Source organism: Bubalus kerabau, chromosome 10 (genome assembly GCF_029407905.1).
Source record: "Bubalus kerabau isolate K-KA32 ecotype Philippines breed swamp buffalo chromosome 10, PCC_UOA_SB_1v2, whole genome shotgun sequence".
Taxonomy (NCBI): domain Eukaryota; kingdom Metazoa; phylum Chordata; class Mammalia; order Artiodactyla; family Bovidae; genus Bubalus; species Bubalus kerabau.
In genome coordinates this window covers 25852452-25879406 of record NC_073633.1, presented here as the reverse complement: position 1 = coordinate 25879406, position 26955 = coordinate 25852452, and the positions used below count along the sequence as shown (strand labels likewise).

At 44.3% G+C, this 26955-nt stretch overlaps 1 protein-coding gene and 1 non-coding gene across 2 annotated transcripts in view; one reads left to right on the top strand and one right to left on the bottom strand.

The window, feature by feature from the left end:
• The window catches only part of SLC7A8 (solute carrier family 7 member 8), a 52792-nt gene that overhangs the window by 23966 nt on the left and 1871 nt on the right, over positions 1-26955 (bottom strand). The window contains exons 3-4 of the mRNA XM_055537033.1: positions 13233-13437; positions 12102-12253 (exon numbers count right to left, since the gene is read on the bottom strand). Of these exons, the coding sequence (XP_055393008.1) occupies positions 12102-12253; positions 13233-13437 (357 nt within the window). The remainder of the gene's footprint in view (positions 1-12101; positions 12254-13232; positions 13438-26955) is intronic.
• On the top strand, positions 6469-6571 carry LOC129622228 (U6 spliceosomal RNA). The gene has a single exon (XR_008699896.1). It is a non-coding gene; the product is annotated as a U6 spliceosomal RNA (small nuclear RNA).

Here is a 26955-nt window from a genome sequence, read left to right as displayed (position 1 = left end):
ACTCTCCTTCCTTTAGTCAAGCCAGCTTCTGCTCCATGAACCACACTGCTGTGGTCTGATGGGTGAAAGTCAGGAAGAAGCCATTTGGCTAGGGGTCTGGGTTGACTGTTATAAGAGCAGTGCTGAGAGTGACACAGTTGGGGCTCACTTATAGACAGGTCTTGGTACTGAAGGGAGAGGTCTGTACCCTACTACCCAGAGGCATGGTTCCAACCTCAGGGGCAGTCAGAGAGACCCAGAACCTCATCTTATATGTGAGTGAAGTAATATTCTAGATAATTAGTGCCAAAGACAGGACTACCCCCTTGGGTCCCTGTCCCTCCAATTCCCAGTTGCTTATTCTGCCACTACACCGGCCTTTCTTGAATCACATGCACATCATTCTTCTCCTCCCATGCCCACATTCTCTCCCCCTTGCTCCTGTCAGTGGTACCCATGGCCACTAGGGGCTCTGGGTCTGTCACCTGAAGATGCTGGCCAAGTTGCTTTCTGGGCAGCAGGAAGATGCCAGTGTGAAAAAGGGGGAGACTAGAATGGCTGTTCCTCAGAAACCAGCGGTTTTGTGTTTGCCGGTCCCCCAGGGCTTGGAAAATTATTTCCCACAAGCAGACTTTCTTTCCTGCCTTGTGTTCCCTCCTGTGGTCCCTTATCAATGTCACATTACATTTCTCTCCAACTCCAGGAACTCCACTTGGATTTCTTGGTATTGCTGGCTCATTCTTTACTCAGGAGTGAGCTAGAGGCAGCTTAGCAAGGCTTGTTTTCCTTTAGCATTTCCATAACCTGGGCTCTCTTTGTCTTTTCAGATAAGAGAAAGCAGGCAGTAAAAATGCCCAGCATGGCCAAAGTCCATAAAGACAGGTGATGAAGGAGAGAGGGAAAGATCATGAGAGACACAGCGGGGATGAAGAAGGAGGAGGAACAAAACACATCATTACTAGTGAGAGAGAGAGACCATGAGTGCGTCAGCGAGCTTGAGAGGAGCAGAATACAGAAAGAAGGTCAGGACAGAAAAAAGAAAGATGGAATGTACTAAAGCAGGCAGCTGCAGAAAGGGAAGCTAGTGACGCCACTTGGCAGAAATCAGAACACCCTGTTCCCCTCCAGAGCTTCAAAATAAGCACCTTTCTGGGATGGAGCTCCCCAGCCCTCTGATGCAGCCGTAAATTTCACCTGGGTCATGGGTCTGCCAGAGCACTGATTTCTTAGCCTCACCTTTTGCTGGGGCATGCAGCCTCCTGCCATGTACTGGCCTGCTCCCCTACTCCCTCCCTCTGGACCAGGAGCAAAAGGGGTAAGGTGATGCCCCTCCGACAGGTCCTCAGGGTGGTGCCCCCAGCCAGTGACTTCAATGCCTCCCGCAGGGGGTGTGGCTCCGCTCCGGTCTGTGACAGGCTGGACCCGGCTCCTTAGATGTGACTGGGCACGTGTTTCTAATTGTGGAAAAGCTGCTTCCCTTGGCCTGCCTTACTTCAGCCATTTCCAGATCCAAGGAGGTAACCAGTGCCGGCTGCCGGAAGGCACTGACAGGCGAAGAAAACACCGCAGCCCCGTTTGAGCTCTAAGGCGCCCGACCTCGAGACTCGGATAAGATTCCAGCTCAGCCCACATAGGCCTGCCTATCTTTCCTCCTCACGGACCTCAGAGAGGAAACTGAGGTAGGAGTTCGGAGACACAGAGCCAGCTCTCTGAAATCCTGGGCTCACCCAGAGTCAAGACATTTTTCATACGGGCTCAGGAACTATTGTAAAATCTCACGTCTCTGCCTACTTACCACAAAGGTTGGTATTATCACAGGAGTGAAGGACTGGTGAAAGACAAAAACGTGAAAAGGAAGCAACAACAACAACATCAAATGCAGTTCTTTCCTATCAACAAAGCTTTGATTCCAGCTCTGGTAAGGTGCATAGTGGGGCTGTGAAATAGATCTTGCCTACCACGCTACAGCACGTTTTCCCTTCTCCAGCCCTTTTCACCTCGAAGCACCAGCATCATTTTGGAAATCTCAGAAGCCCCTCTAAGGACAGATGTACTGAGCCTGTGGCAGGGCGTCTCACCTCCAAGGACAAACAAGCAGCGGAGGAGGGGCGCACCCCTGTGCTGCAGCTTGTGGACATCCTGATTCACACAGCTCTTCCTGGACACTTCCAGCAGAGCTCCTGCCCATGCTGCCCCACCCCCACCCCTTCCTTTCCTGGCTGCCTCTTACCCTTCCCTCTTATTCTGATCCCTCCCTGCCAGTTGTTGGACCTGAAGTTTCTGCTGAATCACCATCTAGTACTTAGTTCAGCCAAGAAACCCAAACACCCAGCTCAGCAGTTTACAAGAGCTGAGTAATTCTTCAGCGTTAGCTAAACATGGCTCCTGAACTGGGGTGGGGGAGAAGAGAAAAACAGAAGACACAGGGAAAGCAGGGGAGACAGAACACACTGTGCTATGCTACCTGAAGGAGCCCCGTTTAAGTCCTACCCATTAAAGAATACACAGAAGAACCATGAGAAAAAGGTCTTCATGATGCAGATAACCACGATGGTGTAGTCACTCAACTAGAGCCAGACATACTGGAGTGTGAAGTCAAGTAGGCCTTAGGAAGCATTATATGAACAAAGATTAAGTGGAGGTGATGGAATTCCAGCTGAGCTACTTAAAATCCTAAAAGTTGCTGCTGTGAAAGTGCTGCACTCAATATGTCAGCAAATTTGGAAAACTCAGCAGTGGCCACAGGATTGGAAAAGGTCAGTTTTCATTCCAATTCCAAAGAAGGGCAATGCCAGAGAAAGTTGAAACTACTGTACAACTGTGCTGATTTCACATGCTAGCAAGGTAATTCTCAAAATCCTTCAAGCTAGGCTTCAGCAGTACCTGAACTGAAAACTTACAGATGTACAAGCTGGGTTTAGAAAAGGCAAGGGAACATCTGCTTCTGCTTCATTGACTACATGAAACCTTTTCATTGTGTGGATCACAACAAACTGTGGAAAATTCTTAAAGGGATAGGAATACCAGACCACCTTACCTGTCTCCTGAGAAACCTGAATGTAGGTCAAGAGGCAACAGTTAGAACCAGACATGGAAGAACTGACTGGTTCAAAACTGGGAAAGGAGTACATCAAGGCTGTGTATTGTCACCCTGCTTATTTAACTTATATGCAGGTGTGTGTATGCATGCGTGCTAAGTCACCTCAGTCGTGTCCAACACTTTGTGACCCTGTGAACTATAGCCCACCAGGCTCCTCAGTTCACGGGATTCTCTAGGCAAGAATACTAGAGTGGGTTGCCATGGCCTCCTCCAGGAGATCTTCCAACCCAGGGATTGAACCTGAGTCTCCTGCTGCTTCTGCATTGCAGGTGGATTCTTTACTACTGAGCCACAGAGCAAGCCCTAATATGCAGGTACATCGTGCAAAATGCCGGACTGAATGAATCACAAGCTGAAATCAAGATTGCCAGGAAAAATATCAAGAACCTCAGATATGCAGATGATACCACTAATGGCAGAAGTGACGAAGAACTAAAGAGCCTCTTAATGAGGGTGAAAAAGGAGAGTGAAGCTGGCTTAAAACTCAACATTAAAAAAACAAAGATCATGGCAACTGGTCCCATGACTTCATGGCAAACAGAAGGGGAAAAAGTGGAAGCTGTGACAGATTTTCTTTTTTTGGGCTCCAAAATCAATGCGGATGGGGACAGCAGCAACGAGATTAAAAGACCCTTGCTCCTTGGAAGTAAAGCTATGACAAACTTAGACAGCATATTAAAAAGCAAAAATATCACTTTGCTGACAAAGGTCCATATAGTCAAAGCTATGGTTTTTCCAGTAGTCATATATGAACGTGACAGTTGGTCAGTAAGTCCCTTGGACTGCAAGATCAAACCAGTCAATCCTAAAGGAAATCAACCCTGAATATTCATTGGAAGGACTGATGCTGAAGCTGAAGCTTTGGCCACCTGATGGGAAGTGCTGACTCATTGGGAAAGACCTTGATGCTGGGAAAGATTGCAGGCAAAAGGAGAAAGGGGAGGCAGAGGATGAGATAGTTATCTAGCATCACTGACTCATTGGACAAGAATTTGAGCAAACTCCAGGAAATACTGAAGGACAGGGGATTCTGGTGTGCTGCAATCTGAGTGGTCAAAAAGAGCTGGACATGACTTAGCAACTGAATAACAACAACATTACAAGACATCCCTCCTGGCCCACTGGTTAAGAATCTGCCCTCCAGGACAAGGGGCACAGGTTCAATTCCTGGTCAAGGAACTAAGGTCTCACACTGTGGGGCTACTGATCCTGAGAGCTCTAGAGCAAGTACACCGCAAATATTGAAGCCTGTGTGCCCTACAGCCCGTACTCTGCAACAAGAGGAGTTTGCGTACTGCAATGAGAAGCTCTGGTGCGCCACAACTAGAGAAAAGCCCTCAGGCCACAATGAAGAGTTCGTGCGCCACAACCAAGACCCAGAGCAGCCAAACTGAAAATAAATAAATGAGTTTTAAAAACTTATTACTTTTCCAGCCCAGGCCTGAAAAATTCAAGCTATCTCATACCCCAATTCTCAGGGCGAAGAACAGTATCGGGCACATCATGGCCCTTGATAAATGTTTGCTAAATGAACAAAGGATTGTGATTCTCATTTATATAAGGCTGCCCCAAGGTCTCAGTCCCCTTCTGTTGTTCCAGAGAAGGCTTTTGAGCAACATCCTGGGTGGATTAACGAACCGAAGGAAAACTTCCAACCAAAGACCCATTCAACATCTCAGGGATTTGGCAAGGATGTGGAAGACAGAAATAGAACACACAGTAAACTGCTCATCACAAATGCTGGAGACAGTTAAGTAGAAACATATTTCATTTGAAACATTTTTAATTTTGATTTGTAGATAAAGTATATTTCTCCTGCTTAGCAGTCAATCAGTCACATGGCCAGCTGACTCTACTTCCACCTCTTCCTTGTTTTTGTCACCTTGTAACTTTGTTTTTATTTTGGGCCACCACCTATTTGGCCTGGAAAAATGCTTAGCCTTGTCTCCCTGCCTCAAGTGTCATGCTCTTTTCTTCACTCAAATGTGAATCTAATCATGTTACTCCTCTGCACAAAATCCTTCAGTGGTTCCTTGGATGTAGTCTGCTCTTCTCTGCACGATACCTAAGGTCCTTTAAGATCTGGGTCATGCACATGAAAATCTGGCTCATGCGCACCTCTTCTGCCCTATCTCCTGTCTCTCTCCTAGGCTCTGCCCATACAAGAGAACTCTCTTTTCTCCAAGGACTCGTTTGTTTCTCGACCCCAAGTCTTGACAATGCTCTTCCGCCTACTCACTTTTCTATTGTATGCCCAGATGGAGGCCGTGGGTTTATCCTCCTAGACTTAGCTCAACCTGGAAGCCTTCCCCAGAACCCCTCTACCAACTTTGAAGCAGCTTTCTCTGTGTAGTACACACTTTTGTCATCATACTATATTGTAATTACTTGTAATTCCATCTTTTCGCTAACCTTTAATATCTTCCAAGATTCTGTATAAATAGTCACTCAAGATAGGAGCTCAATGTGATGATTAACTGATGGATTTGCAGTTTCTTTTTTTCTTGGGAATCCATGTGAACATGATTTGTTCCATCTGCCAGAAATCCAATTAGGTGGGTTTTGTATTATTATACCCAGTTCATGGCTGAAATTTTAGATTGGGACTATGAGGTCTCTGTGTCTGTTTATTTATTTGTTTATGTCTATATGGGGCTTCCCCAGTGGCTCAATGATAAAGAATCTGCCTGCCATGCAGGAGACGGGGGTTCGATCCCTGGGTCAGGAAGATCCCCTGGAGGAGGGTATGGCAACCCACTCCAGTATTCTTGCCTGGAGAATCTCATGAACAGAGGAACCTGGCAGGCTGTCATCCACAGGGTCACAAAGAATCAGATATGACTGATGCAACTTAGCACACATGCATGCACATATGTCTATACACATATGTTATAGATGTGTGGTATTTTCTACCTCCAAATGGTATTGCCAAAATTAGTTTGTAAAAGAGCTCTATTTTACTGACTTAAAGAAAATCAGGTGCTTATTTAAGTTCTCAGAAATATAATAGAAACTAGCCCTAATGAATTTCAGCTTCATGTGTCCTGGGAAAATACTCAGTATTAAAGCTAGTCTAAGTTTGTCAGTTTAATTAATATAGACATGTCTTTAGAGTTATCAAAATTAAGAATAATCTTTCGTTGTACCTAAGTTACTAAAGATCAAAGATGATCATGTTAGCTCTGTTACAAAATTGTTCAGCAAGAAAAATAACTTGAGATGATGATTGACTTTGTCTAATGTCTCATCAAGTTTTTATGAGTAATTTAAACATTAATTGTTGGAAACAGCTAAATTAAATAAATGTAAATAGGGCAAGAGTTTTTAGATAAACTCTTCAATGATTTTTTTATGTTTTATGGTATGCCTACTTAAAAACAGTTTCTCTAGTGCTTGCTTTGGCAGCACATATACTAAAACTGGAATAATACAGAGAAAATTAGCATGGCCCTTGTGCTAGGATGACAAAAAAAAAAGTTTCTCCAAATCTTTTAGTAATTTAAAACTTCGGAGTTTTGCTAAGTTAAATGATGGGGCTTCATTGAATGTCTTTATCACTTCCAAGTAAGATAAAATACTGAAACATTAACTGCTAAACTAGTCTAAATCTTCTGTCTTATTACAGAAACACTAAAGAGGTTTGTGTTTATTAAAAACATGTCTTGTACCACATTGAAAAAAAGCATTATATTATGAGGTAATGTATGTTTTTAGAAATTATGGTATGCATTCATGAGTTTGCCAGTCCAAAAAAGTAAACAAAACAAAACACTGTTATAACAGTTTACAATTGCTTAACAAAGATGAAACAGTTATCTTTTTTTTCCTCCCTATCTGATGTCTCCAGTATGTGGAAAGTCAATGAGTATTCTTATTTTCATGGCAATATAGCTAATTGTATAAGTTCAATAAGAATCTGTTCTCCCTATAACATGATACAATTAGAAACATTGGTTACATTACCAGGGCTTTGACTGGATTGTCAGATTTGAGAGAGACACGCATAGAATTAGATATGACCAGACAGCTTTAAAGAACTAAGATTGACTTCATGGAGCCATAAAGCTCTTTGGAAAGACAAGCTGGTACCATGACTTCAGGGTTCCCATCAGCTTTACCTGGTGAGTAAGAAAGATTCCTTCTTGGCAGGTGCAAGAACCTCAGGATAATTTTAGGAACCTCAAAGAGACAAAAATTCACCCAAATTCATAGGTATTACAGGTGAATCTAATGTCATATTCAGTGTGGCTTCCTGGTTCTGAGAGGCAATTAAAAGTTCAATCTGGTGATTCCTTATGAAAAACTTCCGGCAAAACATGTTTTTAAAAGCCTGGACTTATGAAATAATCAGGCAAAGTTTAATAAAACTAAATTTATTTTACAAACAAGTTAGTCTTAATTTGGCTATCTTTGGTAAAGACGAAGGTGATTTTAGAGAGAGAAAAAAACTTACATTCAATAGAAACTATAATACATATTTATGGACATTAGAATCTAATTCTGTTAATCACTTTTGAGGTTTTGTTTTTCTACCTGTAGACTGGACTAGATCCTGAATTCTTCTAGTTTCCTCAAATATTTGGCTACAACTCCCCAAGTAAGGGTTTTCAATTTTTCTCTCATTTCTGACTTGAAATCACTGAGAACCAAAGCTGTTGTTTTCTTGAAGATTATGAACTGGAACTGAACAGCCTGATATACACTTAAGAGAGCTCACATTCAGATAGTCTTTGTGCCTGTTGCTTTGCAAGTCATTCAGGAAGTTTACCTGAATACCAGATGACATCACCAGAGACATTTCAACCAGCAAAAGATGCTTAGAGCCTAACCTCTAGAAGTCTCAGCTGGTGACTCTCAGGATTCAGACACTGGGTTTATAATTTGCTCCAGCCATCAGTCTCTTTTCTTCTTTGTCTCCATAGAAATGCCTCTTATTAAATAACTGTTGCTTATACTCTGTAGGCCTAACTTTCAGTGCCCACCTATATTGCCGCCTCCTGACATTAGTAACTGAACTGACCTACTGTTAGGATTAAGAGATTGGTTCAATGAGATATAAAGCAGTCTATCAACTCTGGACTGTGAAAATCCTAGAGAAAGTTTCAAAGGCAAGACTGTAGGAGACCAAGATGTGCCACCCTAAAATGTCTCTGGCATGCAGATTAGTTCAAGCTGCAAAATGATCAAGGCCCACAAGACCCAGGAAGAAATTCTGCCCTTCTCCCCAACTGCTTAAAAATAATTTAGATAGAGGACTGTTCCTGGAACAATGCCATCACCAGAGATCCTGTAAAATACAGGCTGGGTGAGGGGGAGATTAGAGATTAGAGTCCACTTTCTGTTCCATTGTCTCCACCACCCCCAGCAAACATTTACTTTTCATTTTCATGTCAATTACCTTCCTCCCTTTGAAGTCCTAAACTTCTGTACCAACATTCTCTTTGGCTTTAGCTGAAGATGGTAAATACCATTTTCAGGTATTACCATCAGGTAAATACCATCTTCAGCTAAAGTGAGGGTTTTGGCCATTTGGGCATATACTCAACCCTCAAAGGAAAACGAACTGAGAATAAGGGATTTAGAAGTTAGGAAGGACTGCTGAATCTTCTCATGTCAAGGGATTAATTTGCAAGAGATTTTCAAAACAACACACACAAGTATCTATCAAAGCATCTGGAAACTTTCTGAAGAGGAATCGCAAAGCAACTGAGGGTTAAAAGTAATACCAACAGTGAAAAGCCCTTAACCTTTCAAATCACTCAAGAAAGAAGGATGAGTAATCTGAAGCTCTGGAAAACTAGCTTCTCAGGAATCACAACAGACAGACAGAAAACAAGATAAGAAGTTTTTTTGTTTTTTTTGCTTGTGAAATGCATGCAAGTTACACTTTTCTCCTCAGGGGGAAAAAGGAGAAGGAGCTTCTTTTGTACAAGGCATTCAGGAAGAGGGGAACTTGAATGAGAAGGAAAGATTCCAATTCAGATGCGGCATGTAACCCCAGCCCCAAAAGAGAGGAAGGAGATCAGGAGCTGCCTGAGTAAAAGGTGGCCCAGTCCCCAAGAGAGAGGGGACAAACAAATCCTGAAGGAAAAACCACAGTTGGGGAGGAGGATATACAAATGAGGTACCTTAGAACACATTCCTTCTGTGTCACTGGGACCACTTTGTTTATAACTAGGGACTCAGGTAGTAGCCACCGAATGTGGCTAAACAAAGAAAAACACAAGCTGCAGAAGTAACCTGTCAAAATGTATGTCTGTACACTCACATGTGAGCGTTGAGAGATGCATTTTACTTAGAATTATAAGGATACCTGTCCACTGTTACCAGAGCTTTTGGGCAGAGGAGAGGGGTAAAGACAAGAGGAGTCTTTCCTGGTCAACTCTCTTTATATACTGAGTCTTTTACTTTGAGAATATGGTCATTTACTTATAAAATAAGAAATAAAGAAAAGAGGGGAGGAAGGAAGGCAAGAGAGAAAAATAACCAAGGAAATCACAAAAGGAAGGTACCAAAACCAAGTTTTAATCCCTCCCATTCTCCTAACTCCCTCCTCCCACTGATATGCTTGCTCTGGAGAAGGGAGAAAGGCTTTTCATTTAATTAAAATATAAAAGATTTTCTTTTTTTACTGCCTGGTGGCTATGGATATTCTGCTGACTTAGCAGTGAATAATCAGCTTTGACCTAAATAATAGAGTAACTCAAAGCGGCAGTTGCAGTTGCATAAGCTTGAGCCAAATCTGCAGTTTCTTCTCTCTCCCTCTCCTCCCCCCATCACTCCCTCCAGGCTCTGACCAGGCAAGCCAGTTACAGCAAATTCTTTCCACCTTTCCTTCCATCATTTCTCACCCGATCTTTTCCAAAACTCTAGAGTGTCTTTGTGCAAGGAGTCACCCACCTAGCCTTAGTGAGTTTGGGGAATGCAAAGAAGGCAGTGGGGTCTGGCTGCCTGAGGAACTCTGCTCTTTCTCTCCGAGGGAACAGACTAAACAGTCTCAGGGTTCTTGACTTCTAGATGAAGGGTAAGGGTGGCCTTTAGTCTGAGACACTTAAGCAGTATCAGCAGGAAAAAGGAAGCCATGTCTGTGTGTACAGACGCTGATACAGCAGCGGCCAGCACTCTGTGGTCCCCCTTCCCACCCCCACTAACCTGTCTGATGGCAGAAACAGCCACTGTTCCCGCATTCCCACACCCTCTTCCCCCTCCTCTTACCACCCGCAGTTCCAGATCCAGCCAGCAAGCAAGGACCAAATGACTATGCTTGTGACTACCCTCAGTGACTAAATAGGACCACGAGTTGCCCCACACTGTGGTAAGAACACTCTTGTCTCAGGCAGTCCTTGTCACAGCAACCTACAGCACATGTGTGCTTGCACCCCCATCTCACAGGAGGCAGCTGGTGACCTGGTCAAGCGCTGGCTGCAGTTAGAAAGTGGTGTGGAGATGCAGGCTCAGGCAGCATGGTTTTGGATCCCACATCCCTCTGCCTCCAAATTAACGAGCACAATGAATATGCTCCAAACAAGTACGCTGACCTCACAATAACACTCGCCTAGATGTGGAGTCTATTCCAGGGCTGAACACCACTGCCAAAGTGGGCACACCTGCCAAGAAGATCACCTCTCAGGTCCCACCCCAGGCCCAGGGTGGGTGAGTGACCCCTTCTTCCCCTTCCCACCAGCAGGATGGAAGGAAGTGTCAAGAACTGGGAAAGAGTATGACCAGGATGGTCAATGCCCTGAGCTAAGTGATGTGTGTTGGAAGGTATGGGAAGGCAGGGACAAAGCTGACTCTGGAAGAGGAACCTCTGAAATAGTCCAAATATTTACTTTAGAAATTAGGTATTTTTGGTTAAAAGATATAACATATCCCAATCCATTGAGATCCCTGATGATCAGAGATTAAGTGTTGAGACTTCTAGAAATACAGATTGCCAAGCTTCTCTATAAAACCTCTCTAGGAAACTTCCCTGGTGGTCCAGTGGTTAAGACTCTGCGCTTCCAATGGAGGGGTCATGGGTTCAATCCCTGGTTGGGAAAGTTCTGCATACTGCGTAGCACAGCCAGAAAAAAAAAAGCCTCTCTAACCTACTGCAGCCCATAGCGACATTTTCCCCTTCTCAGATTTTTTGCTGCAATTGAATTCCAATCATGGAATCTGCCTATGACTTTTCTACCTAGTTAGAAAATTCATGAAAGGTGGAGAGCATGGATGTGGCATTTGTTTTCTCCCAACTAACACCTTTACACTCTCCGCACAGAGAGGTTTAAGATGTGAGCTGGCAGGTGGAGGCAGAGGTGGAGAGGCCAGAAAAGTCTTCCCAAGAGCGGCAGTGAGCCTCCAGCATGGTGCGTGTGCTGGAAAGAGAAGGAACAGTCTTGGCTAATTCACTTGCCTGGCTCCACTTCCTTTTCTGCTTGAGGAAAATGTAACACTAGCCCAGCTTACCTTATGGATATGTTGTGAGGCTTGGATCAGATAACACATATGAAAGTGCTTCATATATAAGTAAACCCTGCCAGTGAAAATGATAGTTCTTCTGAACAGCTACTTAATTTTCTTCTTTTTTAAAAAACCAAATAATCATATATGGAGGGCTTCCCAGGTGGTGCCAGTGGTAAAGAACCCGACTGCCAATGCAGGAGACATAAGAAACACGGGTTTGACCCCTGGGTTGGGAAGATCCCCTGGAGGAGGGCATGGCCACCCACTCCAGTATTCTTGCCTGAGAAATGCCATGGACAGAGGAGCCTGGTGGGACTCGTAAAAAGTCAGACACGACTGAAGCAACTTAGCATAACACAATTATATGTGGAATCCATTTGTCCACAGCAGGCATATTGGAAATTGAAAGGTAACAAGGCATAAAAATAAAAGGAGCAGAGGAAAATAAAGAAATAAATAAATAAAAGGAGGAGAGGGAAAAAATAACTAAAAGGAGAGGAAAGAAAGAGGGAGAGAATGGAGAACCAGATTATGAGGAAGACACTGTCCTCAGTGAGGCCCAGATGGTACTTACATAAGCAGAGGGCAGCGAGGAGGCGAAGGCCAGACTCTGGGGGGAAGCAGGTAGGGAAGAGCGGCTGCAGCACGTAGTTGGAAAAGGTGAGGGCGATGACAGCCTGGTTGGTGGGGTAGATTACCAGCACCGCGATCCACAGCCTCAGGAACCTGCGGGGGAACCAGATGGAACTTGAGCCAAGATAGGAATTAAGACCCCTGGCCCCACCGCCATGCATGGCAGGGATTCAGAAGCCATCAGGGGAAGTCTGGGCAAGTCATCGAGCAGTGTTAAGAGAGGCAGGCGGGCTAAAGGGATGCTTTTCCTTGTTGTTCTCTGGGATGCTGAGGAGCCCAGTCCCTGCCTGAACGAGACACCCAGCTCTCTGTACTGACAGTAAATTGGTTTAACAATGAAGCACTATTTCAACTAGTTCCAACCCGTGTCTTAGTGTTCCTTCTCTCCTCCTGCTCCTTTCATCGTTTCATCATCTCTTCTCTACCACTCTGGCCCCCAGAAGCCACTGGTGGAAAAGAAAATCTGCAACCCCAGAATCTTCACAGTCGGGGCACACTAAGGGTGTGGCCAGTTGAATGAGTGTTAAGTGGGTGCACTGAGTGGAGTTTGAAGAAGTGTCCTCCATACCCTTGGGCTCCTTGGTTAGAATTGAGCTCTTCAGTATCTGGGCTGTGGGGGCTGAGAAAATCAGGAACACCACCTACTTTTTTTTCAGGATAAAAGGGCTTTGTTTTTGTGATGTGCTTTCCCTGGGCATCTCTAATCAGAGTTGTCATTCAGTTCTCACTCATAGAATCTTGCTTTCTAAGGTCCACAGAGATTAAGAGAATTTCCTGGTGGTTCAGTGGTTAGGACTCCACACTTTCACTGCCAAGGGCCCAGGTTCGATCCCTGGTCTGGGAACTGAGACCCCACAAGCCACAAGGTGCAGCAAAACAGAACAAACAAAAACCCTAAACAGAGATTAAAACTACAGCCTGGTTCCTCTGCCACTCTGAGGGGGATCAAGGGGACACAGGCTGAACTGGCAACCATGACGTGGAGGAACCCCAAGCTCGCACCCTCCTCAGCACACTGGACAGCCCTGGCCTTGGCTTCCCAGACCACATAGTCCCCCCACTATTCTCTTACCCAGCCAGGCCTCCAAAGATGTCCTTGACATAGGAGTAGTCACCTCCAGATTTGGGGATGGTGACCCCGAGCTCAGCATAGCACAGGGCTCCCACAACGGTGATAAGGCCTGTCACAATCCAGATGATGAGAGCCAGGCCCACAGAGCCGGCATTCTCTAGTACACCTTTGGGCGAGACGAAGATTCCAGAGCCGATGATGTTCCCTGTGAAAGGCATCGAGAGTAGTGGGGAGACAAGGGAGTCAGTACAGTTGGCAGACCCCGGCACGGCGGAGGCGCTCTCACCTTTGATCTGAGGCAAAATGCCTTTGGGATGCACAGATCCCCTCCGGGCAGGTATATCTAGCAATGATTCTCCTTAGCAGGGGAAAGACCAGCAGACAACGGACATGGAGGTCAGGAACTGGTCGGGTATTTTATATGCGTCACGTAAGCGCCAGGACAAGCTGATGGAGTCAGACATCATTTCTCCCATTTTACAGAGGAAAGTGAATTGCCTAAGTCTACACAGTAGTAAATGGTAGTGCAAACTGAACTTCCAGGGCGCTCCGACTGGGCCAAACGTAGTCTAACCAGGGTGGTGACAAATGCCTTACTTAAGGCTGGCTGGAAAAGGAAGAGCTGTAAAATGGGCAGTTAGAAAGCTTTAAAAATGAGCTGAAGGGTAATACCTCTGGACAGACTGTGGTCATACCCCGTGTCTGGGGGTTTCCAAGGCCCACAAGTATGGACAGCACTCCTGGAGGCTGGCCTCTACCCCAGACACAATAGCCCCACCCTTGGTGAGGAGCATGAAATAACCCTAAAAAAACCAGCTCTTGTAGTTTAGGAGTTGTTTGTAGGGACGCAATATGTGCAAAGCTCTATATTCTTCCAAAGGTCATTCCCCTCCACTGTTTCATGTGCCTCTCACAACAACTTCACAGAATTCAGGAGGAGAAAGGGCAGGTGTTCCTATTTCACAAACCAAGAGACTAAGACACAGAGGGGTTAAGTGGCTTTCTCCAAATTCCACAGCTACTGATGGGTAAAATTGGATCTAGAAGTCAGTCTCCTGATGCTTAATCCAAGGGTTCTTTCCACTAACCCACATCGGTTCTGTGTATAAGGGGTTGGTCTGCTCGCGAGAGGTGAGGCTGGCCCCAGGGACTGAATGTTGGCTGCTGGGATGTGTGTGTGTGCAAGTGAGGAACAGGAGTGTGGGGGCAGCTCCTGTGACTTTTCTTCCCAAGCTCTCCTTTGTCCATATCTTATGATTCCAGGGGTCAGGGTACAAGGGTCAGGAGCTTTGAAAGCTCCCTCTTCCTCTTCATGCCCCACCCCGCTGTACCGATGAGAGCCTGAGGGAAGAAGCAGACACTAAATGGATTCAAGTCAAAATGCAGAGCTGGAGTACTGGAGGCCAGTTGGATTTGACTGTTCTGAATTCCTACCATCTCTCTTTAATGGTCTGGAACCAGTTCTGGGCAGATCAAGATGCAGACTATGGGATTTTATGCTCAAATTTAAAAAACTTACTTTTAGATCTCAATCACAGCTCAGCCTCAATCCAATCCTGAAAACTTTCACTTCTAAACCAAAATTCAATTTTTAATTCCAGACCGTGCATCCAGGTTATTTTAGTCAAAGGGGAAGAGAATATTCCCATCCTGAAAGCAGTAATATTTCATTCTTTTGGGATGTAGAATATGCTGCCCCTTTTCAAACTAAACAACTGCTCCTTGAGATGAGTAACGAGACAGGGGAGGGGCCAGGAGGAGCCTAGGAGCAGCTACAAGCAGGGAGACTGAAATACCAAACTGGAGAGCCTAGGGCCACAGCTAGATGGAAACACAAAGATGGCACATTTATGACTCAAACAGGCCTTTTTTCTCCAGGTGTTAAGCCATCCCAACAGAACAGGGCTACGCAGAGAAGTGAAGCTAAAAGAAGAAACAATCCCTCATGTTTAAATTTGTGATCTAAACATCAGGCAAAGAGATAGAGAAAAATGAAATCCTGGGTGCCCCCAGTTCTTAAAGACTTTTCCTTTTTTTCTTTTTTTTTTTAAGTCCGAGGCTTGGAATGAGAAGCTACCTCTCAAACCCCTTCTCAACTCATCTCCCATGTGTGCTGTGCATGAATGCTGGGTCAGCAGAGACTAAAGGGCCTCCTGGTAGCATCCTAGGACGGTCATCGTCAAACGACCCTTCACCTGCCACAGTGAACGTGAGATGGGGTTGCTGATAGTGCTGAAAGTAACACTAAACTCCTTGCCTGGCAGGAATTTATCAGAACTGTCATCTGTAGGGCGTTTTAAAGCCAGCCAAGAAGAGAGCAATAGAAGGTTATAAAACTAGCTCAAGGACTTGAAAAAATAATCAGTATGGGACAAAAACAGGGTTTGACTCTGGTTTTTAAGATGCCGAAAGGGGTCGTGGGGCGATAGTCAGGAATTTCTCAGGACCAGGAAAAGGCTGTGGATGTTACTGAAAAGATCTCATTTTCTCAGTAATGAAGAATGTTTAAGTGCTACTTCAGGGTTCTTAGAAAACACCCCAGTGGAGATGAGTGAGCACTTTGGTTCTCCTGTTTTGCTCTGACATTTCCAGAGCACGTGCCCCACCCGGTCATCCCAGGTGGAGGGTGGGCGGTCCAAGACCAAAAGCCCTTTCTGGGTATCTGACCACTTCCTGTCTCCACTGGTTCTTGGATAATGTGTCCTTCCATGGAGCTGCTATAGCAGATGGTGAGGCTTGGCACTGGGACAAGAGTTCTCCCCATCAACCATCTTGATTTTGACCAAATTAAAATAACAAAGATAAAAGTGGGAGAAAAAAAAATAGAGACTTTCTTGGCTGTCCAGTGGTTAAGACTCCGTGCTTCCATAGCAGGGAGTATGGGTTTGATCCCTGGTTGCTGCTGCTAAGTCACGTCAGTCGTGTCCAACTCTGTGCGACCCCATAGATGGCAGCCCACCAGGCTCCCGTCCCTGGGATTCTCCAGGCAAGAATACTGGAGTTGGTTGCCATTTCCTTCTCCAGTGCATGAAAGTGAATAGTGAAAGTGAAGCCGTTCAGTCGTGTCTGACTCTTCGAGACCCCATGGACTGCAGCCTACCAGGCTCCTCCGTCCATCGGATTTCCCAGGCAAGAGTACTGGAGTGGGCCGCCAGTGCCTTCTCCATGATCCCTGGTTCGGGAACTAAAATCCCAAATGTCTCACAGCATGGCCAAAAAATTGGGGGGGCTTCCCTAGTGGCTCAGTGGTAAAAGAATACACTTGCCAATGAAGGAGACATGGGTTCGATCTCTGATCCAGGAAGATCCCACATGCCTCTAAGCCCGTGCACCACAATTATCAAGCTTGTGCTCCAGAGCCCAGGAGCCACAACTACTGAGTCCACATCCTAAAACTATTGAAGCCCACGTGCCCTAGAGCCCATGCCTCACTAGAGAAAAGCCCATGCAGCAACGAATACCCAGCACAGTGAAAAGTAAAATTTTAAAAAATAAATAAAAAGTGGGAAAAAAAAATTGAATTATGTTAACCAAAACTGAGAACTGGGGGATGGAAAGGACAGGAATGTCTCGCTCTGATTCTAGGAAGCCACTGCCTAGAAAATCAGAATCAGATGTCTCCTCTTCCTTAGCAGCCTCTGGAACGACTACAGGAAGAGGAATGTCACTTAGAGCACAGCTATGTACTGGAGCCAAAAGAATACTGACACTACATTTACTTAAAAGTCATGCCTTTTATATACAATCTTTAGTGTAATTATTTGATTAATATATATCTCCCTCACTAGACTGTAAGCTCCATGAGAGCAGAAACTGTATTGTTTACCTGTGAAATGTCACAAAGTATTAATAAACACTCTATAAGTGTTAAGCGAATAAATAATGTTTGATGTCAATCTACAACTTACCTCCACGGAGCAGTTTAATACACCTGTTTATCTGGAACCTCAGAAACCTGTGAAATATGTCAAGTGTGTATTGTAGGCAAATGAGTAAAGCAACCCACTTATTCCACTGCTGAGAGTAGACCGGCTAGTATTACCATCTCTACTTTATAGGGAAAGAAACTAGGGCAACCATTATTCTCATTTTTCCAAATGGAGAAAATGAAGGAGGTATTATTTTCCCCATTTTACAGATGAAGAACCTGAGATGCAGAGAGGTGGTTATTTGCCTAAATCACAGGGTAAATTAGCAGTCACCGTCATAGCCTCAAGGTTTTCCCTGAAAATTATCAGTTTTACATGCTCCACCCTATAGACAATGAGAAAGGTTCACAGAAGTTGTTTGTTAAAGAACTGGAACACAGATCTGATTCTTTCCTCCTATTGCAATACCACCTTCAGCGATGAGTTACAAAAGATTCATGCCCATTACTTACTTGATTCTCACAACTACTTTCTTGGGTGCACAGGTCAGGCACTCTCATCCCTATTTACCTTTGTTAAGACTGAGGCTCAGAGAGGCGAAGAGCCGTGATTAAAGTCACATGCTGCATTAGGTAGCAAGGCCTGGATGAGAGGCCATGTTCTTGGACTCCTGGCCCAGAGGTTCCTCCTACTCTGAGCTGCCTCTCCTCGAGAAATTACACAACACATACCTTAACTTTTACACTGTTCAAGAGCAGGGCTTTTACACTGTCCAAGACAGACTTTTCTGGAATGGCTTTGAAAAAGGAGAACTGGGGAAGGGCTTTTCTGCCTTTGATAGTCAACAAAGAACATTTCTTGATGAGAGGTTGGAAGAAAGTTGATTACAGCGGGAATTTTTTTTCTCCATTGTTTTACTCTTAGACTCATCATCTACAAAGCCACTCGAGAATAAGATGTCCAACTGTCTGGTAGAGCCAAGGTACTGGAGGTTGGTTGGGTTTTCAATCCTCTCTTTCATCGACCCCAATTAGGGAAATAACCATCTTATCACATAGATCTTCTCTAGTAAAAAATGGGCCCTAGGATGCCTGGACAATGAAGTCCAGCTTGGCTTGTTCTGTCAAAGAAAAGCCAAGTGAACCACTCCATTAAGAAGGGGCCAAGTTGCATCAGTGGGCAAGTCACCACTAGAAAAACTGCTGGAATTGAGAAAATCCACATTGGCCATGAACAATCGCTGACTTCCACCTGTGGGCCAATACCCATGTGATTCCTATTAAGGCCTTACTCACTTCCAGGCCTGTCCACGCTAGAATGCTGCAGCCCTTACAGAATGTCCTAGGGCATGGAATTACAGATTTCTACTGCTCAACAGATCCTCAGATCCGAAAGGCTTTGGCCTTCCCTACTGACTCATGCTAGTCTTGGAATCTAGCCAGGGCTTCTCCTGGACCTTGGAGGTTCTGTCCATTTCCATGATGTCCAGACAAAGCCAGGGTGAACCTTCTCTGTATTTCTCACACAAAATGGTTGGAAGGGTCTCAGGATTTTCAGGACTGCGAGAACAGCATGGAAGTGGGGTCAGCACATTGAGGCCAGGCTTTGATCCTCACAGCAAGCCTAAAAGCTCACCATGCCTCTCATCTGTCTCCATTTTTCATCAGGACTGTACAAATAGCCACCTCAGGGTGACGGCAGGTCAGGGCTCCAAAACGCCCTGTGGGGTTGCCGTCTCTTGTGGAACAGAGATGTGGAAGGAGCTTTAAGGACTCTGCTGGTTTAGATTCCTTGCTGAAGAATGAAATGGGTGCTAGACTTAAGAGTCAAAGGAGCCACTGAGTCCTTGCTTTGCCACTCACAAGCTGAGTGGCCTGAATTTTTCTTAGCATCCCTACACCTGCTGAATAGGAATACTTGCTCCTGCCTTGCCTACCTCACAAGGTTGTGGTGGGGATCAAAGGCGAATATACATGCGTGGAAGCACTTTATAATCTGCTTAATGATCACAAATATAAGGAGTTGCTAGGATTTGCAACAGTAGGGGTAGAGACAGTCTCTAGAAGACACCAATAATGGTCTCGTCTTGGAAGTTTAGCTCTGGAATAGCATTGCAGGGCCAGGCCCATGAAGAACATTCTCTGAGTATCTGTTTACTTGTCTAGGTATAATTTTTAGATGCTTCAGGTGGGTGGCCAACAGGTAATTGCATCTCAAAAAGTATTTATTGAGCACCCACTCTGTACATTCTTGCTTTAAAACGTAATTGGGAAGCACTAGTTCACACATGGATTTTTAATATAATAGATGGAGCCAACCACCACCCACCAGTCACTGAAAGACAGGCATCCTGGCCTGAGGGGCTAAGTCTGCTGAACCCTCAAAAGTGCCCATTAAGGATTCACAGCAGGTGTCCAGCGTCTCCCTGTCTGATTGGGAAACCAGGCACCAACAGTGAGAGGCTTTGTCTACCTCAGTGGTTCTCATCCAGGGACAATTTTGCACCATCTCCCCACCTTCAAGGGACAACTGACAGTGTCCGGAGACATTGTTGGTTGTCACAGCTGGTGAGGGGGTGCTACTGGAATCTAGTGGATAGAGGCCAGTGATACTGCATGGAACAGCCCCCCAAAACAACAAAATATCTGGCCCAAAATGTAATAGTGCTGAGGCTGAGGTAAGCCTCAATGTTAATTTCTAAAGTCTTTTTCAAATTTGAACTTAGAGGAGATTTAGCATGTTTTGTGTTTTGCTTGTTTTTTGCTAAATGTAAAAATTTATTGTTTATGGGAATAACTCATTTTTAAGCTAAGGCTTTTTTTTCAAATGCAACACTAAATTTACCACCTTAACCATTTTTAAGTGTACAGTTCAGTAAGTTCAGTTTGTTAAGCATATTCAGGGTGGTCCAGTGGTTAAGACTCTGTGTTTCCACTGCAGAGGGCACACGTTCGATCCCTAGCTGGAGAGCTAAGATCCCACAGGCGGCTAAGAGAAAGCAGATTCACATTGTTGGGAGACAGATCTCTAATGGACGGTTTGGCTTAGACTGGCTGCTATTATTCAAAAAATACTTTCTATGCACTTTTCCATGCCAGACTGAATACATGAGGATATGAAAATGAGAAAGACTCAGTGCCTGTCGTCAGCAAATTGTGGGGAGAAGTGATGACATGATGCATGTGCTCTCAGAACTGACACCACCAGGGAGAGAAGTTGCAGGAAAGCAATCGCAATACATGACAAGATATTAGGGATGGACAACATCACTTGTGGGGGCTGCTCAGTAAAAGCTTCCTAGAAGAGGGGAAGCACAAGAAGCTGATGAGTAAGCAGACTCGATCAACAGAGAAAAGGAAAAACACTGTCTACTTGATAAACAGGTCAGACTTGGACTGAATTGGCCAGTTCTTCCCATCACCCGATCAATCTAATCTGTTTTTGAACCAAAATGAATGAGTGTGGGGGTGGGCGGATAAGGGAAGTGGGGGTGGTAGAGGATGAGCTTAGGAGAGAAAGAAACTAATATTTATTGAATATAAACTGCTGGATACCGGCCAGTTTAATATTTCACAAGAAATTTCTATTTTATTGCCAATGAACTTGTTCCAGGTTACAAAGCTTGTAAATAGGAAAGCAGTTTACAAACCCAAGACTATCTCCAAAGCCCTTCCTTTTCTGATATCAACAATGGTTCCTCCCTGTCCACAACATGATACAAATCATGGGAAAGTTCATCATATGCTTTCTACTCCCAGCATCAGGACCCACTTGCAAATGTCTCCTTATCCCTAGACAACCTGACCTGCCTGTATCAGCTGCTGATTAAACACGCTATGCAGAACTGTACTCTAAAGAGGCTGCTAAAACATTTATGAATCTCACAGACGTACAGGCACCTTGAAAGTCTATACATAGTGAGAAAAGTACACTAACAATTCTGCAGCACCCCCTGGGTAATCGGCCTTCACAATATGCTGCTCAGTGTGAGGTTGCCCAGAACATCTCAAGGCGCATTATGAAACCCTCTCCCCAGGAGTGACGTCACTGGTAATGCTGAAGATATAACCGCAGGGAGGAAACCAATGTGAAGAGTTGAGACCGTGACAATGGATGAGGGATGAGATGTGACTGATTAAGTTTTTCAGCTCAGACTTCATTCATTCTATAAATATAACAGCTTAAAATAGACTTGAGGCACAATTTGGCTTCTTAGAAATAAAATTCACCAGTGCTTAGCACAAAGCCTAGCATATAATGCTGAATGAGTATTTGTTAAATGTTAAAATATAGGATGATCAGAATCCTGTGACCAGTAGCCCCCACACCTGTGCCAGGGAGCAGCCTGCACTTTGTCATTTACAGATTTCCAGGGAGAAGAGCCCAGGGGGCCTCCTTTGCAGACATGTTCTGGGAGGGGAACAAGGCACGGTCTTTCTTGCTCTGCACTCTCTCAGCTGGGCGTTAAAAATTAGAAGGGATGAACTCCTTTTGGTTGTTTTGGATAGTTCAGGATATATTCTTGGGGTTATTTGCTCATTCCTGCTTTTTTGATACCCTCTCACCTGGAGGGGTGATACCTCCCAGGGACGGGGGAGCCTGGTGGGCTGCCGTCTATGGGGTCACACAGAGTTGGACATGACTGAAGCGACCTAGCAGCAGCAGCATCTCCAAACAATAATAACCAAACAAGGACTTCCCTGGTGGCCCAGCGTTTAAGAATCCGCCTGCTAAAGCAGGAGACACAGGTTCAATCCCTGGCCTAGGAAGATTCCACATGCACCTAAGTGCATACACCACAGCTACTGAAACCCTCATGTTCTAGAGCCCATGTTCTGCAACAAGAGAAACCACTGCAATGGGAAGCTCTCACTCACTGCATCTGGAGAAAGTCAGCAGGCAGCAATGAAGACCTAGTGTGGCCAAAAATAAACAAATAAACAAACAAAAAACAACAACCAACAACAAGAGCAACAACAGACATTCCTAAGGCTTTCTTGGTAGGCAGCTCTGCTGCTGGATTAACCAGCAGAGGACAGCAGAAAACCCCGGTATCTGGGCAACTTGAAAGTCTCACCCAGGATGCCCATACCACCATGCTACTTCAATAAGCCAATTTAATTCAGAAAAAGTGGTGTGTATATGTGGTGCTGGCCTCTCTGAGAAGGTCATCTGATCTGGGTACAGGGTGTTTTTGTTGTTGTTGCTTTTCTAAATAGAATGGGTTGTTTGATTCTGTTTCTTTGGACATCTTTTTTACCTGCTGGGTTTCTATTTTCTTTCCCGTACCCTAAGTGTCTCCTGCTCATCATTTATTCTGTATAACTCTGCTCTTTGAGAGAGCATATTGTAGCCCTGCCAGCAGCCCTGCCTCAACTAGATTATTCCTTGAGCTCCCTGGTTCCTGGAGGTAGGAAGCAACAGGATCCCTGGTTCCAGCCACCCTGTGGGACATTTTGATTAAGCCCAGTGGCTTCAGAGTTCAATGACTTGAGTGGGAATCCCGGCTCTGCCACCGCCAGTTATTTATTCATTCAATTCTACCCTTTCCTTAACAGTACTTATTTCATGGACTTAGATGAGAATACTTATAAAGCACTGATCTGGTATGTGGTCGTGTTCAGTAAATGGTAGCTACTAATTATTATTACACCACTAAGCATAGCCTCTCTCTGTTTACCAAGATGTGTTTGTTTTGAAAAGTATCCTACTTGGCTTCTGTCTCAAAGTTTTCTTTGAGAACAATGAGAGTTTCAAAAATGTTTTCCTCCTGAATGAACCAAATCCTAATCCCTCTCATGTTGAAAAAAAAAAACTGAAGTACAAATTTGAGAAGAATTTTCACACTCCAGCCCTCTGGTTAATATCCAATAGACATTTGGGGGATTAGAAAGCTAATACATTAAATCAGAGACTAAAATGTAACATCTTCTAAAATGGTGTAAAAATACATGGGTCTGAAAATCTTTTGAACCTGAAATATTTCCAAATCAGCCCAGTGCCATTTCAGCATGGTTATACCTATAGTATGCTTCTTTGTTGACAAACGGCCTTTTAAAAAAGCTTTCCCCCAACTTTTCCAGTATCAGATACCCATGTCCTTTCCCAACTGCAGTGTCAGGGCTATGATCCTGCATGGCCCACTCCCCCACCACACAAGACACACCAGCCTCCCTCCCTCCTCCCTTGGTTACCGATTGGAAACAGGGAATGGCTGAGCTTTGACTCTGGAGTCAGAAGATCTCAGCAGTCAGTCCTCTGGGATCTGAGACTCCATTTCCCCATGTTTAAAACAGAGCTATAATATCTGTTTCCACAGAATTGTGGTCAGGATTAAATATGGGAATATATATAAAAAGTTTATGGAAAGCTCTGGTTTTTCCAGTAGAGAATGCCGGTCCCGAGAGGAAGAGTGAGCTTGTGGGAGAGTCGATGGAAGCGCAGTCTGTGCTGACCACATCCTGCAGTAATGGAGCCAGCACACCTCAGGCTCCAACCCCCTCCACCAAAGTCTTCCTGCAGCTGTACTGGTACTTCTTCTACTCTCAACTGATTGCTCAGATCTTGTTTACACTGGGACACTTCCTTGCAGGGAACACAACACTGAGTGCTTCGTCTATAAAAACAAATAAGGACCTCTGCACAGGATCTGAAGGCAAACACCTCTTTTAGGACATGACAATTGAGAGTAGAGAATAATGCTTGTGAGTTTGATTTAGGATTTAGACAAGCTGTAGGTCTGAATCTTTAATACTTTTCAGCTGTGTGACCCTCACCAAGTTTCTTGTCTCTCTGAGCCTCTATTTCCTTATGTGGAGGAAGGGCTAAGAAGTGCCTACCATATGGGATTATTGTGAAGGATAAATAAGACAATGTGGGACTTCCCTGGTGGTCCAGTGGCTAAAACTTCATGCTCCCAATGCAGGGGCGCAGGTTCGATTCCTGTCCAGGGAACCAGATTCCACATGCTGCAACTAAGACCTGGTGCAGCCAGATAAATAAATACTCAAAAAAAAAAAAAAAAAAAAGAATATATGTTTGACAATTGGACAAGTGTCTGGCATATAATAAATTTTTAATAATAACAGTAGCTTTGATAGCATTAATTAATGAATTTTGTGGCTCCTTCATACTTTCTTTAGATTTTGAGGGGGGCTCCACATTCAAGGAGAAATCTAAGTTCACCTATTACCAACAGGTTTCTTTGGCCAAACATGTGGCGAGCAATAGCCTGCTTAAATTAGGGCAAAGGTGAAGTTTAAAAATTAAAACTGGACAACCTCATTTCCAAGTTGATGAAAACTATTCCCAGCTTAAAAGATTTTCAAGTTAGGTTTCCAACAGCCATTCAAATAAACACTTTATTACTATTGTCTTCACATTTTTGTCGAAGGGTCAATTAAATTCAACAATCATTTGAGTATCTATTTCAAGTCAGGGACTCTGCTAAGCACTAAAGATTCAGAGATATATACGACACATTGTTTTGCTCAAGGAAATAACAGTTTAGTTGTCGTCCTTCTACCTACCAAATCTCCCAGAATTATCTTCTCTATTTCATCTTTCTCCATGTCCTTCAAGAGCCTTCTTAATCTAGTTCTCGGCAAGAACTTCTCTTTCTTTGTGCTTCTCACCATTCACCTAACTTTTTCCTCCTTAGGTAACTCAACTGTATCATAAATTTCCAATGTTTTGTCTAATGCATATAAAACTTATCTCTCCGATTAGATTATAAATAATTCTAGAGCAAGCATCTTCTACTGGTTCATTTTATATTTCTGTAACACCGACCATCTTGTTATTCCTATTTTATTTTAAAACTGTTATTTATGTCTTTATGGCTGGACTGGGTCTTTGTTGCTATGAATGGGCATGCTCTAGCTGTGGTGAGTGGAAGCCACTCTTCCACGTGATGCACGGGCTTCTCATTCCCGTGGTCTCTGTTGTTGCAGTGCTCAGGCTTCAGTAGTTGTGGCGCACAGGCTTAGCTGCCCTGAGGTATATGGGATCTTCTCAGACCAGGGATCGAACCCATAACCCCTGCATTGGCAGACGGATTCTTAACCGCTGGACCACCAGGGAAGTCCTTATGATATTCCTATTTTAAATCATTGATGCTGACTGTGAATGAAACTTTTACAACCTTTCATGAAACACAGTTTAACTTATCCCTAAGTTAACTGGATATGAGATCAATTTGGGGCAGCTGCTAGTTTTCCATACCTCGTGATCTAATTCACTTAGGAAATTTCCTTTCTGTTTATACCTTCGAATTCTTTCTTCCACAGCGTTGATACTGAACACTAGATCACTGAATTTCATGTGCAGAATGCCGTTTCTATTTTTGCATTTGGTCTTGAAAAAACCTGAATCACTGTCATCTACTCGGAAACCCCTCTAGAGGACAGGGCAGCTACTCAGCACATTTGTAAATCAACAGCCACACGGCAGGGGAAGTGGAAAGGATTTTGCCCCCACAACACCCTAAAGGGGAAATGTGTGTCTCAGCTTAATTGGAGATACAATCATGACTATTAACTCTACAAGGATTCTTGCACTTTGGAATAATATCCTGATTTCTCTGAAATCACATATTTGGGGCCTCTTTTCACCATAGAATACCAGAGTTATTATTCTTCTTGCTACAATACCAATAGGAGCACTGGGACTACTCTTACACTGAAGTGCTATCCATGAGGTTGTGGACAAATCATTAGTAGCATTCACCCAACTAAAAGCCATAGCTCTTACACCTGGACACTCCCATTTCTTCACAGTCTTAGAAAAATGCTAAAGAAAAAGACCAAAAAAAGCTCATTATATAGGAAAATATCCTCAACCTTTGAAGGAGGTTGGTTTTGAAGGCAGGAAGGAGGTCTGATTGTGCTCGAGTGCATGTCGGTGTAAACATCTGTGTATGAATCAGAATCTTCCCAAAGGAAGGAAAATACTTAATCCTCTCAGTCAAACTGTGAAAGAGGTAATAGCTCTGGGCTATTTATAGACCTTAAATTGGCATATGCTGTACATATTGAGTACTTTGCTGATCTCATTTTTTTAGAGCAGTTGCAATAAAGGCGAGATACAGAAAAGGTAATGAGAGATTAAAATCCTGACTATAATATTTTAAAATAACATTACCTTACTTGTAACTGTAGATGCCTGGAAACCTACCAGAGTCAATTAGATACAGCAGCATTCCACTTTGAAAGCTGAATGGAGATAACACTGAAGCCTGGGTGCAGAGGTGAAGAGGATTATCTGAATACTGTACTGATATTATTTGATTTCAAGGGTGTTCTCCAATGTCAGCATTGCTTAGTTGCCAAAATGCTTCTGTGCTACCATAAGGACCATGGGGTTATCCAGAGAAACTGGTCTGTGGGCATCAGGACACTGCTGCTGCTAAGTCACTTTAGTCGTGTCCGACTCTGTGCGATCCCTTAGACGGCAGCCCACCAGGCTCCCCCATCCCTGGGATTCTCCAGGCAATAACACTGGGAGTGCGTTGCCATTTCTACAAGCCTTCAATAGGAAGTCTGCACAGAAACCGATCTGGCCTAACTATCCGGTACCCCTTTCTCTGGGGAAAAGGTAAGGCCCACTCCCAAAGACAGCAGAAGAAACTCTCACCTTCTGGAGTAAAGGCAGTAATGAAGCATTGCACATCCATCTACAGTGGCTGTCTGGAAAGAGGACTGTGTTGTCTAGAGACAGGGCCATATTTAGGACCCCTGCCTGGTAGAGTGCAGTTACAGGGTTGGAATGGCCTGCACTGGCATTCTCGGGGACACTGATGCTCCTCAGTTTCAAAGCCTTCAGCCGGACTCCCCATTCTAATTACTCCCGTTTCC